General features: G+C 50.3%; 1 protein-coding gene across 3 annotated transcripts in view; it reads left to right on the forward strand.

Annotated features, from left to right (window-relative positions):
• The window catches only part of MYO1D (myosin ID), a 154,544-nt gene that overhangs the window by 57,126 nt on the left and 78,029 nt on the right, over positions 1-19,389 (forward strand). For all 3 annotated transcript variants that reach the window (XM_033078838.2, XM_033078839.2, XM_033078841.1), the window contains exons 15-16: positions 6,303-6,469; positions 10,508-10,715. In XM_033078838.2, the coding sequence (XP_032934729.1) occupies positions 6,303-6,469; positions 10,508-10,715 (375 nt within the window). The remainder of the gene's footprint in view (positions 1-6,302; positions 6,470-10,507; positions 10,716-19,389) is intronic.

The following is a 19,389-nucleotide window of genomic DNA, read 5'->3' on the forward strand; positions in this document are numbered from 1 at the left end:
TGGGAACTCTCTGGACATGCATCTCCTTGTTTCTTTTCTTTTTCTCCTCCTCCTCTCTAACTCCTTTTGTCTGACTCTTCCTTCCATCTCTCCCCTCTCCTATCCAGGCTGACAGGCTTCACCTCTGCTAAGCTGTAATGTCACCACTGTGACTGATTGGACACATCCAGCACAAATTTGTCAGTCCTGTCCCATCCCTTCTCTCATGTAAGGAGCTATAAAGTACAGAAAAGAAACCCCTCAAGAAAGAGCTTCCTTAGGGTGCAATGGTTTAAAACTGGTTTGGTTTCTTTTTAACACTTAAAAATCTAAAAATCGCTCAGCTTGATTGAAAAAATCAAAATCAGCTGCAATTAGACATCTAAAGAGCTTTCAAAGCTGGGGCCTTTGTGTCTCTGCATTTCAGTTCTTCCCTTTACAAACTGCAGTTCTCTGACAGCAATAATGGGAGCTGCATAATTATCCCCCTGAAGAGCTGGGGCTGGGGGATTGGAAGCATGGAATAATCTACTTTAGAATTTACTCCAGGAGCTGTCGTTTCTGAGAGGCTTTAATTACACTGTAATTGCACTGATAGATGATCTCCTGTCTGTGCAGGCACTTCCCACTCCTGCTTTCCAAAGGATTTCAGCCTTTTTATATCAAATGCAGGCACAGTCACTGCCCTTTGTGCTGGACTGAAGTCACAGATTTGAGGGGGGTTGAGGGGTTTTGCATTTTTGAGTGGCAGAACTGTGCCTGACAGGCTGGCCTGTGCTGGGGGGTTCCTCAGCACTGAGGAACAGCTGAGAACTGGCAGCTGTTGTGTCAGCAGTGAACAAGTGACCCTTCCTGCAATTCATGCTCCTAATGACATGTCCAGGGAAGCTGTGTCTGCCCCATCCCTAGAAGTGTCCAGGGCCAGGCTGGAGCCACCTGGGATTGTGGAAGGTGTTCCTGCCCATGGCATGGGGGGTTCTGGGGGGTCTTCACAGTCCCTTCTACCCCAAACCATTCCATGGTTCTTTAATTTGGATGCTCTGTTCCCAAGGTGTTGCAGTTCTGTGGATTGGAAGTGGAATATTTGTGATATCAACCCCCTCAAGGGATTTAGATGATTTCTATTCATCCTGCCACTGGATGCAGCACAGAGGAGGTCTGGCCTGGCCTGGCACCATCTGGTGTTGGTGACCCTGCTCCTGACAGGGAGAGAGGTTTGTCCCTCATGCTGGGCATGGGGAAGGGGCCCAGGGTAAAGATCAGCAGGAGGGGAAGGGGGAAAGTGCTGCTCATTCACCTTCACAGCCCTGGGCTCTTTCCCAGCATCCAAGTCCAGGTGTCATTCAGAGTTCTCTGTATATCCCACATTTCCCTAAGCAGCTCATTCCCAGTCAGATGGGAGCCAGGTTTTAGCAGATCAGGGCAGCCACACACAGAGCAAGTTCTGAGAGCTGCCAGGAGTCTCTTGAGTGAATGAAGAGCATTGGAAACCTTCTCACCTTCCATGCAGAGAGGATTTCCAGGAGAAAGCCAAAAAAGTGAATATGGAAATATCTTAAATCTCTTCAAATTGTACCAACTTATTATGTGTCACCTTTCTGTCCTTAAGGAATGGAGAACAAGTGTCATTGGGATGGGCTGAGTTGAAAAGAATGATCTCTACAACTCCCTGACAGGAGGATTCAGCCAGGGCTCTGCTCCCAGGGAACAAGTGACAGGAGAAGAGGAAACCGCCTCAAATTGTGCCAGGAGAGGTTTAGGTTGGATGTCAGGAAAACATTTTTTACTGAAAGGTTATCTAGCCCTGGCACAGCTGCCCAGGGCTGTGGTGGAGTCACCATCCCTGGAAGTGTTCAAAAACGTGTGGATGTGGGACTTGAGGACATGGTTTTGTGGTGAGCTGATGGTGGTGCTGGCTCAGCAGCAGCTGAATTTGATGATCTTAAAGGTCTTTTCCAACCTTAATGATTCTGTGAGTCTGTGGATTGCCCTGGCAGAGGAAAGTGTTCAGTGGTGGTGACCTTGGAGATGACTTTGCACAGAATGGAGCTGTGGCTCAGCTGCCTGGTGCCACATTGTGGAGTCATCATGGAATGGTTTGGGTTGGAAGGGACCTCAAAGCTCATCTCACAATCATGGTATATCCTGAGTTGGAAGGGACCCCCAAGGATCATTGATCCAATTTCTGGCCTGGCACAGACACCCCAACAATCCCATCCTGTGCATCCCTGAGAGGATTGTCCAAATGCTCCTGGAGCTCCTGGGGCCCTGACCATCCCCTGGGAGCTGTTGCAGTGCCTGATGATCTCATTGCACCCCTGTCATGGGCAGGGACACTTTCCAGTAGAACAGGCTGCTCCAAGCCTGTGTCCAGCCTGGCCTGGGGGAGGCTGTGTCCAGAGAGCTCCTTCCTCACCTGAGCCCCCTGCTCTGAGGGGGGGCTGGATGAGGAGAGCTCTGCCCTGGGGCTGGGCTGAGGGCTGGGATGGAGCTGGGATGGGCTGGGAGCTGGGCTGGGATGGGAGCTGGGATGGGGCTGGGATGGGGGCTGGGATGGGGCTGGGCTGGGAGCTGGGATGGGGCTGGGATGGGGATGGGATGGAGCTGGGCTGGGAGCTGGGATGGGGATGGGATGGGGCTGGGATGGGGCTGGGAGCTGGGATGGGGCTGGGCTGGGAGCTGGGATGGGAGCTGGGATGGGGCTGGGATGGGAGCTGGGATGGGGCTGGGCTGGGAGCTGGGATGGAGCTGGGATGGGGCTGGGATGGGAGCTGGGATGGGAGCTGGGATGGGGCTGGGATGGGAGCTGGGATGGGGATGGGATGGGAGCTGGGATGGGGCTGGGCTGGGAGCTGGGATGGGAGCTGGGATGGGGCTGGGATGGGAGCTGGGATGGGGCTGGGCTGGGAGCTGGGATGGGGCTGGGATGGGGATGGGATGGAAGCTGGGATGGGGCTGGGATGGGGCTGGGCTGGGAGCTGGGATGGGGATGGGATGGAGCTGGGATGGGAGCTGGGATGGGGCTGGGCTGGGAGCTGGGATGGGGCTGGGATGGGGATGGGATGAGAGCTGGGATGGGGCTGGGATGGGGATGGGAGCTGGGATGGGGATGGGCTGGGAGCTGGGATGGGGATGGGCTGGGAGCTGGGATGGGGCTGGGATGGGGCTGGGATGGGAGCTGGGATGGGGATGGGCTGGGAGCTGGGATGGGGGCTGAGCTGGGATGGGAGCTGGGATGGGGCTGGGATGGAGCTGGGATGGGGATGGGATGGGGCTGGGATGGAGCTGGGATGGGGCTGGGAGCTGGGATGGGAGCTGGGATGGGAGCTGGGCTGGAGCTGGGATGGGAGCTGGGCAGTGCTCCCTCTGTGCAGGGAGTGGAGCCAGCCAAGGCTGGGGGTGAGCAGGTCCTGACACACCTGGGGAGTGCTGCAGTCCCTGGGAGAAGGGAGATGGTGCAGGAATGGATGCTGCCCACACATCCTCCTGTTTCTCCCACACTCCTCACACCCATCCCTGCTCCAGGGCTGCTTCCAGCAGGGTGGGCAGTACCAGGATGCTGCCAGTTCCTTGTGGGTGCTTGGCTCAGCTTTTGCTGTCTATTCCCACCCCAAGGACAGCACTCCTGGAGAAATCACAGCCTGGTGCTGCTGATGTCATCCTTAGGAAAGCAGGGAACCCTTCCAGCCCAACAGCTCCCCCAGAAGATCCAGTGGTTTGTGGCTCTGCTTTCCAAGGCCTCCCTCTCTTGGCCCATTCATGGCTCACACTCATCCTGGGCTGGTCCATGGTGCTGCAAAGCTGCAGGTTGTGTCAGGACTAGCTAGGACAGCCATGGATGGTCCTGTTCCCTCAGCATTACTGGAGGGAAATGGCAATTTGGGGCCTTTCATATTATCCTGAGTGACCTCAGCCCATAGAAATAAGGCTGAATAGACAAATCATAGAAAGTAGGGCTGAGGGGGACCTTGGGAGTGCATCTAATTCACCTCCTGTTTGAGGATACCTCTGCCTGGATCTTCCATTTGCAGGCTCTTCTCCCCACTGATGGATCTTCTCTCCTTCCCACAGGCCTTCTGTTCCCACTCCTCATTTTCCTGAAGCTTGATTTGAATTTTTACACTGTGGTTAAAGCCATGACTTCTTTGTCCTAAAGCTGAATGTCTGCATTTCCTCATATCTATCCTTTAAATACACAAAATCTCCCACAGGGGGGTTCTGTGCCTCCTTGGTCTTTCTAGACTCAATTCCTCTGAGTCACATTTGCTGGATTTTTGATCTTTCTTGTTCTTTCTTGCCCTGACTCACATTCCCACTTGAACTGCAGTGCTGTGGCTGCATGAGATGCTCAGAGAACTAGAAATGTGTTGGTTTTTTTGTCTTGCAATTTTCCTCTTCCTGTGCCCTTTCCTAGAAAAACATGGAAACATGGATTTGCCTCACATCACTGGAGCTCCTGGATCTCTTTAGCACCAGGGTCAAATCAGTTTTTCTTTATTAACCAACTATTTCTGCTAAATGTGGAACTTTGCATTTGTTCTCATAAATTAATCCCTTAAATTAATCCCTCTTTCCCCCCCAAAACTATTCCTCCCCTTTGTTACCACTGTGGGTTCTTGAGGCCATCCAGGAGGGCTGGAACAGATCAGGCTCCTCTGGAGAATTCCTGGGCTTTCCCTTCTGGAATCCCTCAGGTTCCTCAGGGCAGTGTTAGAGGTGGTTTCACAGCCATTTTCTTCATCTGGTCCAGACTGCTGAAAGGTCATTGCTGTTATCAGCTGTGGTTATCAAAGGTGACATTTTGTCATGTTAAGATGTCACCCAGGCTGTTTTTCTCCCTTTATCCCCATGTCAGAATTGCCTTTGGAATGCTGCAGTTTGTGTGTATCTGTGATGTTCTCTGAGGGTCTCTGGCCATACTGGGACCTTCTGAGCTCACTGGGATCCTCTTGGAGTTCTCTCTGAGGCTGAGGCTGGGTGGGCTCTGCCAGCCTGCAGGATGTGCCACTCCTTTTGCAAGGGCTATTTACAAAGTTTTATTTATTAATGTTAGAAGAATACAATTTGAAAAGCTGTGGTGGGCTTTAGATGATGCTGTGCCAGGGGAGGATCAGGTTGGAGCTCAGGGAAAGGTTCTTCCCCCCAGAGGGTGCTGGCTCCCCAGGGAATGGTCCCAGCCCCGAGGCTGCCAGAGCTCCAGGAGTGTTTGGACAGGGTGGGATTGCTGGGGTGTCTGTGCAGGACTTGGACTGGATCATCCTTGGGGTCTAACTCAGGATGTTTTGTGATTATCTGATTATTAATTGCTTTTTCACACACCAACAGAGTTAGAAGTGGGATAGCAAAGGCCAGCCATGAAGAGGAAGAAATGAATGAACTCCAGAAGCCATAAACATAAGTTTAAAGGCTTGTAGCCACCCCTCACAGGCTGATGCTGGTTACAGATCATGTTGGCCTGAACAAAAACTACCTTTAACCACAAAAAAACGAAAGTAAATGTCAGAATGCTCCAACAGACCTGTGTGGGGCTTATCTCAGGGTGCAGGAGGGCTGGCAGGGAAAGGAGTGTGACCCATGGGACTCACCTGGACATCCAGAGTCAGCCCCAGCAGCACAGGGCAGGATCTCTGCAGGGTGGAGTAAAGCCACTCATCCCCAGTTCACCTTCCCTGCCCCCTACAAGTCCCAGATGCTGCAGAAAGAGGAACCCACGTGCTGGTGGCCTGTGTTTGTTCTGAGGAAGGGGTGGGCTGGAGTTAATTGGGTTTGGGGCTCCATCGTTTCCATGTTCAGCTGTGTTGGAATTGGGAACGTTTGACTTGCTCAGAACAGATAAAAGTGATGGAGTGACCAGGCTGCTTTTGGAGGTGATGCAGGCAAAGCCATATCCAACAGAGCACTGAAATCATGAATTCCATGGGTTTGATAGCTTTTCTGAGAACTGATGTTGTTATCCTCACAGTAGGGGAGCAGGGGGATGTGCTGCTGGGTGGGTGCACAGCAAGGCCAGTTGAGCTCCAGTGGGGAATGTGGGTCTCTTACAGGAGTAAGGGCTCGTGGAGGAGTGTGAAGGAGGGGAACACTGATTCACAGAATCACAGAATCAGCCAGGGTGGAAGAGACCTTTGAGATCATTGAGTTCCCCTATCACCTACACCACCTTGTCACCCAGAGCATGGCACTGAGTGCCACGTCCAGGCTTTCCTTAAACACTGTTCTTGTCCCTTCTGTTTTAACCTTCTGATTCCTCCTGAGCAGGCAGAGCCTGTGGGCTGTGTCTGCACAGTGCTCTGCAGGGTGGCACCGCTGTGCTCTGTCCCCAGGAGCCCTACTACGTGCGCTGCATCAAGCCCAACGACAAGAAGTCCCCTCAGCTGTTCGATGAGGAGCGCTGCCGGCACCAGGTCGAGTACCTGGGGCTGCTGGAGAACGTGCGCGTGCGCCGCGCCGGCTTCGCCTACCGCCAGACCTACGAGAAATTCCTGCACAGGTGAGAGCCTGCAGGCACTGCCCAGCTCCTTGGGAGGCCTTGGTTCACATCAGCTTCTGGATAAGCTGAAATGGATCCTACAGGACCATGGATTCAGCTGTGCTGAGGTGCTTGTGCTGCTCAGGCTCAACTCCTTGTCTGCTGAAACTCACTGGCTGTGTTACTCTGCAGCAGGAATGTGTAATGAGGAGCTTCCCCCAAGTATCACCCTAAAACCTGAGCTAATTAACTAGTGTTTGCTCTCTGAATTGTCTAATTGTTGCAGCAAGACGTGGTGTGTCTGGGGGAGCACGTGATGGTGCACAGTGACATTATGTGGGAAAACCCCCCGGACTTCAAAACTGGAAGTCTGAAAAGGGGGATGGTATCATGACCCCATTAAATGTGGTTTTGATTCTTCTTGCCCTTATAATTCCTACCAGACTTGTGACAAATTACATATTTTAGATTGAAATTTGTCTTAAGGCTTAAATTAACGTGGGCCCTGTGAGTTCAACCTGCTCTGATGGAACAGTGAATGAAGTTTTTGTTCTGTTACTGAATCAGGTGAGAAAAGGGCTGTGAGAATAGAGAAAAATTAAACTATCCAAGCAAGTGGGATGTCATAAGTTAAAAACAAAGTGCTGGTGAAAGATCTTCTGCTGTTCAGAGTGGAGATTTGCCTGGGTGTATGATAATACCCAAGGTGGAATGAAAGGCTATGGCTTCCTAAATCCTTCCTAAAGTCTGCAGCACTGGGAATCAGTTTCCTGAACCATTCTGCAGTGGATAGAGTGTACTTTCACCTCACATGTGGAATTCATTACAATTTACTCTTTAAGATTTGTGTAATCACTATTAATATAAACAGCTGCTTTGTTTTTAATGAATGTTTGATGAGCTCCTGCGAGCTCCAGCCCCACAGTGTTTGCAGCCAGGAAACCAAATCAGCACATGGCAACTGCTTCAGCCTTTGGGCTGGTGGAGCAGGAGCTGCCCAGCCCTGGAGTGGGACAGAGTGAGGGATCAGACACTGTTTGTGTGTGTGGTGTTGCTCTAAGCCTGGTCTGCAATGGCTTTTCGAAATTTTTTAAAAAGGAGAAAATGAAATCTAGAAAAATAACTCTCTTTCTATAGGAGAAGAGTTTGTTGATATTTAGCCCTAAACCCTGTAAGGTGGTTGGTATCTCCTCTATGTCAGCAGGGAATGAAGTGAAGCACAGTTAAGACCATTATAAATGTCCTTCTCAAGCTTTCCTTGGACAAAGAAAACCTTCCTGTGAGCTCTTTGCAAGCCAGGCTGCCCTTTCCAGTTTGAAGTATTTTCTGTTGGACCAGGAGTTGTCCCTTCCTGTGGTCAGGGCATTGTCCAGTTGGGTGACACACATGGCACTTACACAGATGGGGTGCATTCTCTTGGTTTAATATATAAATTACCATTAAAAAAAAAGCTGATTAGGTTTCAGGAAGGGGTTTATGAGTGTAATCCAACCCTTTCCACTCAGAGGCACCCATATGCCTATCCCAGCCATGCCAAACATAGCATGGAATCAACACTGAGAGCTGTGAACAGCAGGCTGGGAAGGGACAGTGAAGCCCAGCTGCAGCTGCACACCCAATATTGTTATTAAATATTCATTAAAGCTTCACCATTTAGTGGCTTGCAGAAATCTTGCTTCTTAGGAGAGCTGGACTGGGAAATGTTAACTCCAGGAGCAGCCTCTCATCCCTGCTGGGTGTTTCCATAGGGAGGTGCAGAGGGGAAGGAGGAACAAAGGTGTTTGGAAGGAAGTGTTCTATGTCTGAGTGACCTTGGAAGCTGTGGGGATCCACAGGCAGGAGAGGGCAGGGCTGGGGTGTCAGGGAGCAGATTTATTCCAGACTCTGCCTGGCTATAATTAGCACCAGGCCAGGACTGTGAGTGGCTGTAGCACCCAGGCCATGCCCTGTGCTGCGGGGAAGGAGTTGGTGGCATTGTGTGACACGTGTGGGGACAATGGGAACAGGCAGACAGCTGGGATATCCCACCTGCTGTGGCTGGGAGGGATGGGGTGAGGCACTGGGGTGTCTGTAATGCCTGTGGGAAGGAGCAGGAGGGTTTAACATCTGGGGCAGGTTTTCAGTTCTGTGACATCCCTTCACTCCTGAGATCCTTTGTGGGGCAGGTGTGGCTCATAGCCTGGATCCAAATCTGATCCATAGCCTGGATCCAAACCTGATCCACAGCCTGGATCTAAACCTGATCCATAGCCTGGATCCAAACCTGATCCATAGCCTGGATCCAAACATGATCCATGGCCTGGATCTAAACCTGATCCATAGCCTGGATCTAAACCTGATCCATAGTCTAGATCCAAATCTGATCTATAGCCTGGATCCAAATCTGATCCATAGCCTGGATCCAAATCTGATCCATGGCCTGGATCCCAACCTGATCCGTAGCCTGGATCCAGCCTGATCCATAGCCTGGATCCAAATCTGATCCATGGCCTGGGTCTAAACCTGATCCATAGCCTGGATCCAAATCTGATCCATGGCCTGGATCCAAATCTGATCTATAGCCTGGATCCAAATCTGATCCATAGCCTGGATCCCAACCCAATCCATAGCCTGGATGCAAATCTGATCCATAGCCTGGATCTAAATCTGATCCGTAGCCTGGATGCAAATCTGATCCATAGCCTGGATCCCAACCTGATCCATAGCCCAGATCCAAATCTGATCCATGGCCTGGATCCCAACCTGATCCTTAGCCCAGATCCAGATCTGATCCATAGCCTGCTCCAGTGTGCAGCATTGATGTCTCCTGTGTCTGTGAGTGAGAGAGCAGGAATGCTTTTGCCAGCACGTGCTAAATCTTCTGCTGGGAGCCTGAAGGGAGGTTTTGAATCTGTTTATTTATCAGTGAGATCCCTGTAACCCCCGGGGATATTCCCTGCCTGGGCACAGTGTGCACCCCCATTTCCCCCATCCTTGCACAGCACAGTATTCCAAAGGCTCGTTTGATGAATGAGCGTTGGGGACGTGATTCCATTCAGGCTGTTCCGAGCCTCCTGCGGTGCCGCTCCCAGGAAAAGGGCGATTGTGAGGTGTTTAAGTGTAACTGAGAGCTGAGAGTGTCTGAAGCATTGAGATTGATGCCTGCCTTGGCTGGGGACTTTGAAGTGTGAAGTGGCTGAGCTCGCTGAGTGCTTGTTTTATTTAGAACACGGCTGCGGGTTCTGTTCCAGGGAAAACGTCTAAAACAGCTCTTATTATGTCCATAAATCTTATGCAGAAAATTCATTGTTGCTTTTTGCAAATGCCTGTTCCCCTAATCAGCATTTCCTGGGCTGGTAAATCTTACAGAGCTCGGGCTGATCCCGGTATTTCGTGTTTGATTTGTAGATATCTTAGTGTCAGGCTGCATTTCTCTGTAGTGGAAAATGGAGTTTGGGGAGTGAGGATGAGAGGAATGCCTGACCCACAGTCACAGGCAGTGTTTTGCTGTTTTGCACAGACTGGGGCAGCCAAAGCTCTGCTGTGGGGGGAAGTGGCAGAGTTTGTTAGAAATTACTCCCAAAGTGATGCATGAGAAAAAATTATTTGCAGAGTTTTTAAATCCAGGTTTTCTGACAAAGCAATTGGTTGCAGGTGACTTCTCATGCAGAATGTGAACAAAAAGATTTTCTTCCTTACGAAAAGAACCCCAAACCAAAGCGAACAAAACCCAGGCAAATAAATAAAAATTAAAATTGGATACTGAAGGTGTGAAAAAGGGAACAGACAAATCTGCAGGAGGCCAATGCTGAGTTTGTCCCCTTGCATCAATTCAGTGCTGATGAATTGAGCTCCTCCAAAATTATTTTGCAGCATCTCACAAAATCATGCATCTCCTTCAACCATTTTCCTTTTATTTTGAGGATCATGGTTCCTGCAGAGGACATCTTCAGACTCTTCCATCTATACTCAGTTTTATTACAATTTACTTGATAATTTTTTCTAAAACCTGTTGAAGTTTGACCTTTTCAACCACCTTGGTGGCAAGTTCACATTTGTAAATAGTACCTTTTAATCCAGGTACAAGATGATCTCTGAATTCACTTGGCCCAACCATGACCTGCCCTCAGACAAGGATGCAGTGAGGAAGCTCATCGAGTGCCACGGCTTCCAGCACGATGTGGCCTACGGCAAGACCAAGCTGTTCATCCGCACGCCGCGCACTCTCTTCACCCTGGAGGAGCTGCATGCCAAGATGCTGGTCAGGATTGTCCTCTTCCTGCAGAAGGTAAAGCCTCCACTGCCTCAGAAACTCAGCTCAAGTTCCTTAAACCGCCCTTGCTCTCCTTTCTGGCTCTGTTGCTGCACAGATTCCAGACTTCTGCAGTTTGGTCACTGCTGGGTATTTTCAGGGCTCTTTCCATGGTCTGTACCCTTGGTGTGGTGGGAGCTGTTGCACCTAAAATGTTATTTATCAGTGTTTTGCTTGCTCTTTTCTCAGTGGAAGGAGGATGCCTGGGAGCTTGAGGGACTTTTATGGCTGAAATGTGGAATCCAGAATTCCAGGCTGGTTGGAGGGACCTTACAGCCCAGTCTCACCACACCCTGGCACAAGATGCCCAGAGAAGCTGTGGCTGCCCCATCCCTGGGAGTGTACAAGGCCAGGCTGGATGGGGTCAAGTGGAGAGGTCAAGTGGAAGATGTCCCTGCTCATGGCAGGGGATGGGACTGGGGGAGCTCTCAGGTTCCCTTTAACACAAACCATCCCATGATTTTCAGCACTTGCTGGAAACTGAGAGAGATCTGTCTGGCAAAGAGCGGAAATGGCGGGGCTGACTTTGCCCCAGACGAAGTGGATTAGTTCAAGACTTTTAGAAATTAGTTTCTTAAAATATGTATCTTCTGTGAAATTCTTGAAACCTGGGAAAGAACAGACCCTCTGAAGCCATTGCTGTCCCAGACAAATAAAACTGCTGACAGATGGGTGTAAAAACTTGACAGAGCAAAAGCTCTGCGTGGAACACAGACAAACTCTCCAAAGCTGGTGAATTGAATGGGGAAGAGCCTGAAGGAGAAGTTCCCCCTGGAAGCTCTGAGTTCTGTGGGACACTCACATTTCATTGGGTGTGAAACCCAACCAGTTTGACCAGCATGGGAGCAGAAGGCATCGAGTCTAGGGTTGGTCTCTTGGTATTTGTTGTTCTGAGTGGTTTGTCTTTAGTAGGGAATTTTGCACCTTTGTGTGCAGTGAGTTTTTCAGGAAAGGCCAAGCTCGGGCTGTGGAGGATGCAGGCCCTGCCTTTCTCTGAGCTTTGTGGTTCAGAGTTCTGTTCCCTGCTCTAGCATGTCCTGCTGCTGAACTTCCTTGGACTACTCAACATCTTCTCCTACCTTCCTTCCCTGGAAAGGGGAGCACTTTTCCAGAAGCTCCATCTGGCTTGTTCTCTTGGCCTAGGGCCCTGTGGGCCCCCCATGCCCCTGGGAGGTGTTCCTGGATCCTTAGCTGTGCTTCCTCCTGCTCACCAGGGGTTCTAGGGAGGAATTCCCTGCCTGGAGCCACTTGGGTGCTTTCAGGGAGGTCACAGGGCCCCAGCTCTAACCCAGAGTCTCTTTCTTCCTAAGGAATGGGGTGAGCTAATGAGCTCCTTGTGGAATGAAGCTGCAGGGGGGACTGCTTGCTCTCAGGTGACTCCAGCTTTCATATTAAACCAGGGAGCAATTGAGGGGTGACCTTTTTGGAAATTGCAAGGTACATCTACTGGAGAATAATTTCAGAGCCCTGGGCTGTGTTGCTGTGGGAGCAGATCATGGCTTGGTGAGCTCCAAGCTCCTCCTTCAGATAAACCCAGTGAGAGGCACAATTGTAACAGCAACCTGTCAATTTTGTGAGTTTGCTGCCAGCTCCAGAATTACCTTGCCTGGGCTGGGATCTGGAGTGGACTCAGCATCAAAGACAGCAGGGCAAAGGATTTTTTTGCCCCTGGAAATACCTGCTTAGGTGTAATGGATCAACTCCATTGCTCCACGAAGGGTTTTGCTGCAGTGGGCAGCAGTTGGGTAGCATCAGTTGTAGAATAACTGTGGTACTTCTGGGGGTTTCCTAATTGCCACAATCAGCAAAAGTGATAGAAATTAAAATGCTGGTGCAGGTTGTCCTGTGGCTTGGCAAACATCCCTGCCCTGTGTTCTGCTCTCCCTGGGGTGGGGAGGGACCAACATGAGTCTGCCTGAGGACTGAAGCAGGACATGGAGGCATCTTTTTGTTGTTTTTCTGTGAGATGTCTTCAGGGAGTTTTAACCTCATAAAGGATTTGTGGGGAAAAGAAAAACTCCTCCTTCTCCAGTGCTCAAGGAACTGAAGACTCTGGAGAAATCTGGATGTCCTCCTAGAGCTCCTGTCCTGTAGCTGAACTCTCTCTGCTTTCACTCACTGGAGGTTCTTTAACCTGAATACTCTCAAATGCTGGCAAGGGGATGCAGAGAAGCTTTTCAGGGTCCTGGAACTTGCAGCTAAACCAAGAAACACTCAATGAATCATTAAATGCTTATTAAACAGCCCATCAGCTAAAGAGCAGGTGTTGAGCTGGTATCTACAGGTATGGATTAGAGACCTTGTACAGTGTTAAATCTACCTGGAAAACCTGGCTTTGTCTCCATTTTCAGTGTTTCTCTTGTTTCCTGTTAACTCTGCTCCCAGCCCTGGCTGGGATCCCTCCTGTGCTCTGCTGCCGGCAGATGGGCCAGCGGAGTCGGGCAGTGCTGGAAAAGGTACAGTCAACAAAAATCAAACAAAAATCAAACCAGAGCAAGGAGCTGATGAGACCTTCTCTGAGCTCTGAAAGCATCAAGGCAATTTTGCCTGTCATTTCTGTTCTCAACTTGCTTTCAATTGTTCATTAACAACTCACAGGGAAATTTAATTCTTGCTCTTTTTTCCTTCTGTAGTTTTGCCTGTGAGCATCAAAGGCTGAGGGAGGCAAACTGTGAGCAATTTTATTTTCTTTTAAATAACTGAGCCTTCTATTACATTGTAGCTCCTCAAATTAGAATTTAGGAAAAGGGAAAGACAAGAGGAGATGAAATGTGGTGTTGTGACAATGGGCACTTGTGTGACACAAGCTGAGGCAGATGTGAGGAGCAGCCTTAGAGCAGCTGATCCCAGCCTGGGGCCCCGGGTGTTTTCCCCTGCACAGGAATGAGTGTAAGTGAAAGCATCCACTCTTCTTCTAATAGTGTGCATTCTGTGGGTTGTTGCTCTCCTGCAAATCAGAAGCTTTCCAGAAGGGATTTTCAGTAATTATCTGGAGAGTTTCATCATCCAGTGACCCTTAACCCTTCAAACAGTGCTGCTGCCTTTGTATAATGGTGGTTATGAGTTTGGTTAAATTGAATTAAAACTGACTTCTAATTTAAATAGATAATTTTACTTTCTTTTGTTCCACATCTCTGGGATGTCTTCACCTTTAGATTTATCTTTCATGCTCCTTTTCTTTTTCCATGGTAAAATGTCAGTGAGATTCCAGGCTGTAATTTTCCTTCTGCCCCAACCCAGTCAGTGAGCAGATGTGATGTGATTTAACCGTGGCAACTTGCTGGCTCCAGGAGAATTCAGCAAGTGAGAGCTGTGTCCAGTGTCACAAACCCCATATGGCAGCAGGGATGTCACACTAAAAGGTCACTCAGAAACCCCAGCTGAGGTTGCTTCATGTGGTGCTTTAGGGTTTATTTGCTGTACCTGTGCTCCTGCCAGCTCTGTGATTGTCACCCTGAATGCAAATGGAGCAGCTCTAATGTTAATCATGCAAATAAAGAAAAAAAAAAAGCAAGCTGCCATGAAGCTCTGCTGCTTTTGCTGCCCTTGGAAAGGCTCCCACAGGCTCATTAGCTGTGCAGAGCAGAGCTTTGTTCGGGGAAGAAAGCCCGGGCAGCCGGCACGTGCGGGCTGTGCAGATGATGGCTGCTGTCACTATAATTTACTGCACTATTTCCGTGTCATTTTATCAGGCCGGCACAGCTGCGTATGGAAATCGCTCCCGAAATCTTCCTGCCTGGCACGGAGGCAGCAGGAATGTCCTTGAGTGCAGCCCGGCCCCTCCTGGGACACAGCGGGGCTGGGAGGGGCAGTGCCGGCCTGGGACGTGCCCTGGGCATCCAGGGGTGTCCTTGGGCATCCCGGGGTGTCCCTGGAGCCAGGATGGCTCTGCAGAGGCTCGGCAGCTGCCATCACCATGGTAACATTCCCCAGCCCTGGGGAGAGCAGCACCGAGCCATGGCTGATGTGTCATCATTCCGTGTCATCGTTCGTGTTTCACCTCCCTGCTCCAGCCCACGAGCCCAGGACACAGGGAAGCCTCAGCCACACAGGGAAGCCTCAGCCACACAGGGAAGCCTCAGCCACACAGGGAAGCTCCTCCATGGACACAGGAGGTGTTTCCTGTCCTGTTATGGAGAGACACAAACAATCCAGTGGGGGCTTGGGCCAGTGACCCAGATAAAAGGGATGCAGTGGATTTGCCTCTGGACTCCAGGCTTTTTCCACCCCAAGGCAGTTTGTGTGTGCCATAATGGCACATGGATTTGTGTTCTGGACCCAGGCTTTGATCTGGAGAGGCTCTGGCAGGGAGGAGCTGTGACAGGAGAAGCTGTGGCTCCTTCCTGAGGAGCAGAGGCTGTCAGGAACAGGTGGAGGGAAGAAGAGCTGGCTCCATCCCCTTTGCTGACACCAACTGATCCCACAGCTCCTGCTGTGCTGCTCCCCTTCCCTGGGCCAGGAGCATCCCTGTCTGCTTCCAGTGAAGGCATTCAGGCAACAAATCCAGTCTGCCCACCCCTGAAAATGCCAAAGCATTTTAAAAATGCTTTGCCTCTTACCAAAAACCCAAAGAAAAGAGGGAATTTTCTGTCAGTTTAGTGCCACAACAGCTCAGCTGCCTTCAGAGGAATGGTCATGCTGGTGAGAACTGGGGACTTGCCTGTGGAGGAAAAGCAGGGGAACTGGATCCTGCCCTTTCAGTAGCAGGTGCCTGGAGACACCTGAGTACCTTCTTGATGTCCTTCTGCTCCAGGAAATGCTGTATAAACACTCTGTAACCTAAACAAGTGCAAATATCCATTATTGCTGAGCAGGAGAGGAGGAGAGAGTGACTGTGAGTGTGCACCACTGTATAAAATACAGTCCAGCAGAGTATGGAGAGCAGGGAGACATCCTGTTCCAGGCTCTGGTGTCCCAGCTTGGACACCTGGAGCTTCATGGCTGTTGGAGTCACCTTAAAGCTTGGCTTATTATTTCAGTACAGGTGGAGAAAAACAACAGACAAAGAAAACCCCAAACTCTTCCCTGAGCCTGTTGCCAGCATCAAAGAGAGCATTTGTGCTCTGATGAATTGGTTAAATCAATCTTTGGTTTGTTTGTAAATGATCTTGTAAATCATTCCAGGTTGTATCCCTGCCTTTCACAGTTGGAGAGGATTTTTTTCCTTGCTCATCCACGTGTACCACAGGCAAATTGGGAAGAGCAGATTCAGCCATTGCTGCTGATGCTTCCACATTGTTATCATGGGAATGAGGGAATCAGCTTTTGTTGTGCCTGAGCTTTCCCCCTTTTCAAAGGTTCTGATCTACTGCACCTCAAGGTGTCTTTAAGCCTGCTTTGAAGTGTGTAAAAAGGAGCAAAAAGCACAATTAGGGGTCAGTGACCTGAACTTGGCAAAGATCTAGATTCCTGGAGATAGCAGAAATATCAGGGCCACATAAGGGAGACCTGTAACAAGATCATTTCTGTGTGGATCTTCATTCCCAATGGGACACTTAGGGATAAATCACAGTCACTGGGAGGGAGTTTGTCATTTGTGCTCCCACTGGGGCTCTGAGGGCAAAGTAAGTGTACAGTGCTTGATCTGTGTTTGCTGAGGTGTGCTGGGGGGTTGGACTGCATGATCTCCAGAGGGCCCTTCCAACCCCAGCTGTCCTGTGATTTTGGGAGTTTCATTTCTTTTTCCTCACGACTCAAATTGCTGTTCCTAGCAGCAGAGTGTGTCTTAATGGTGTCTGTAACATTTCCCAGGTCTTTGTGTGGTTGGTTTCCCTGTGTTTGCTTTGTTCTGGAAAAGCTCTCTCCAGAGCAGGGCTGCTACAGCTGCAGAGATGCAGCTGAATCCTCAACTGCTTCACTCAGGGGTGTTTTCACTCAGGAGATGTAGGGTTTGATTCTCTTCCTCAATAGATGTAGGGCTTTTTCCCTCAATAGTGTAGGGTTTATTTTTCTCCCTAACAGGTGTTTGGTTTGGATTTTTCCCTCAATAGATAGAGGATTTTTCCCTCAATACATGTGTAGTTTTTCCCTCAATAGATGTAGGATTTTTCCCTCAATGGGTGAGGGTTTTTCCCTCAGTACATGCAGGTTTTAGCTGGAGCTGCTGTCAGATGGAAGGTCCATGGACACCTTGGTTGTGTCTCCAGGAGTGATAACCAGGCAGTGCCTTGAGAGCAGCAGGACCAGGGTGCAGCAACTCTTCTGAACAGTTCCTCAGTGCCACTGGATGTTTGGATTCAGGATGACTTGAGCTGGGAATGGGTTTTTCCATTCAACAACACCCCCTGGATTTCTCTTTTCCATGACCTTGCAGATGTGTCCCAGCAGGTTTTAGGTTTTGCAGCTGCCTTTGGCAAGCTCAGCTGGACACTGCAGGGAGGACCTGGCTGTGTTTGGGTCCCTGCAGGCACCAGCTTCATGTGACACCTGCTCAGTCCTGCACCAGCATGGCAGGGTTCACTCAGGACTGGAAGCTGTGAAGGAGAGGGGAGCTGGAGAGGGACTTCCAGCTTTACTCCCACTGGGAAGCTGGAAGGGGACTTTTTGCAAGAACAGAGAGTGTCAGGACGAGAGGGAATGGCTTTGAGCTGAAAGAGAGAAAAATGATATTGGACATTAGAAAGAAATTCTTCCCTGTGGGGGTGGCATGGGGTGCCCAGAGCAGCTGGGGCTGCCCCTGGATCCCTGGAAGTGTCCAAGGCCAGGCTGGACAGGGCTGGGAGCACCCTGGGATAGTGAAAGGTGTCCCTGCCCACAGAAGGGGTGGCACTGGGTGGCCTTTCATGTCCCTTCTAACCCAAACCATTCTCTGATTCCATGTCTGTGGACATCTGTCACATCCCTTCTCAGTTCTCTCTTCCCATGAGAAGTGTCCCAGGTAATTTAATTTCCCCAGGTTTGGAGGTTGTTCTGTGCTTTTGGTTGTCCCTGCAGCCTCTACCAACACTAAACACTGAAGGTGAGGAAATGGCCTGTAGTTCAATACCTTCGACATGAAAAACTCTCCCTTGAATTTTCAGGGGATGAGAGAATGTTCCTGCCTCCTTTTGATGGCAGCAGTTTTGTTCTGGTGATTGGAAACTTCTCTTCTTCTTTGACACTGGAGCTTTGGCAGTTCCCATAATCTGTTGATGTAAAGTTGTCTTCTCCTTCCCCTGGCAGGGAGGAGCTGTGACAGGAGAAGCTGTGGCTCCTTCCTGAGGAGCAGGGGCTGGGAGCTGCCAGGAGCAGGTGGAGGGAAGGAGGAAGAGCTGGCTCTGTCCCCTGCTCTAACACCAACTGATCCACAGCTCCTCTTGTGCTGCTCCCCTTCCCCAGGCCAGGCATCCCTGTCTGCTTCCAGTGAAGGCACTGAGGCAACAAATCCACATTTTCCTTCCCTGGAAGGGGGAGTGGTCACAGCCCCAAGGCTGACAGAGCTCCAGGAGCATTTGGACAAGGCTCTCAGGGATGCACAGGGGGGATTGTTGGGGTGTCTGTGCAGGGTTGGGTGATCCCTGTGGACTCCTTCAGAAGATTCTGTGATTCCTGGTGTTGCCAGAGGCAGGAAATCCTGCAGGGTGCAGCCAGGATTAACGAGGTGCCCTGTCAGACCCATGGGACACCACAAAGGGCACCCATGGGGCAGCAGCTCCATGTGGGGGGATGGTTGGGAGCTTTCCCAGAGCTGGGAATCTCATCTCTGTCCCAGAGCACAGGGGGTGTTTGCTACAGCCATGGCTGAGCTGCAGAAGGAGCTGCAGGAACCTGGAACTGAGGTATGGCTGCATCCCACACCTGGGACCTGCTGAAGCATGGCTCCTTTGGTGATTTTTATGTTCATTATTGAGCACACTCTTGTTAGTGCCAGCTAATTAATCTTGGAGTGGAACCCTTCTCTCTTTCCAGCCTGTGGAATATTGTTGCTATTAAACAAAGCAGTAGAATGAACACTGTTCAGCTGACTTATGTGAAAAGAGAAAACAGCTCTTAGCAAATGCAGCAGCTCTTCCCCCTCACTGCTCCCTGAGGTGATCTGGAAGAACAGGGAGCCTTTGATTTAAACCCTTGGCCTCAAACCTTTATGGGATCTGCATTTACTCCAACTGGGAAAAGGCAGATCACAAAGTGGGGCTTTGAGTGAGGTCTGAACCACTCCATCACAGCCCTGCTCTGCAAGGAGCTGACCCTTTGGAGCAGTCAGGACTGGGATCACTGATGGAAGCATTTCTCCAAGGCCCAGTGGCTGCTGTGTGTGCAGCTTCTCTGCACTGGCACATAAATCTTTAATAACCCTGCCTGTGTGAGAGCCTTCAGAGCTGAGCAGGGAGTTTGTGCCTGCCTCAGTTCTGGGTTTGTTTGATTCTCACCAGTTGGGCTGCCTGGAGGGCAAACCATGGAATATTGATCATGGAGCAGTCCAGGCTGGGCTGAAGGAGCGTGGTGGGAGGAGGTGTTTGTGGTGCAGCTGGAATGGAGGAGTTTTCCAAGGTTTGTTCCTGTGCAGAACTGCTCCAAAATACAACTCTGGGGTTTAATTTAGCTGAGCTGGGTTTGTTTGCTGAATCCTGGGCATTTGTTTGCTCGCTCATGTGTTTGGATTGGGAGCTGTGTGGGATTCTGCACTGGCAGGGATTGCAGCATCTAGGTCAAATCTAGATTATCCCTTTTT

This window comes from Catharus ustulatus, chromosome 23 (assembly GCF_009819885.2).
Source record: "Catharus ustulatus isolate bCatUst1 chromosome 23, bCatUst1.pri.v2, whole genome shotgun sequence".
NCBI lineage: Eukaryota > Metazoa > Chordata > Aves > Passeriformes > Turdidae > Catharus > Catharus ustulatus.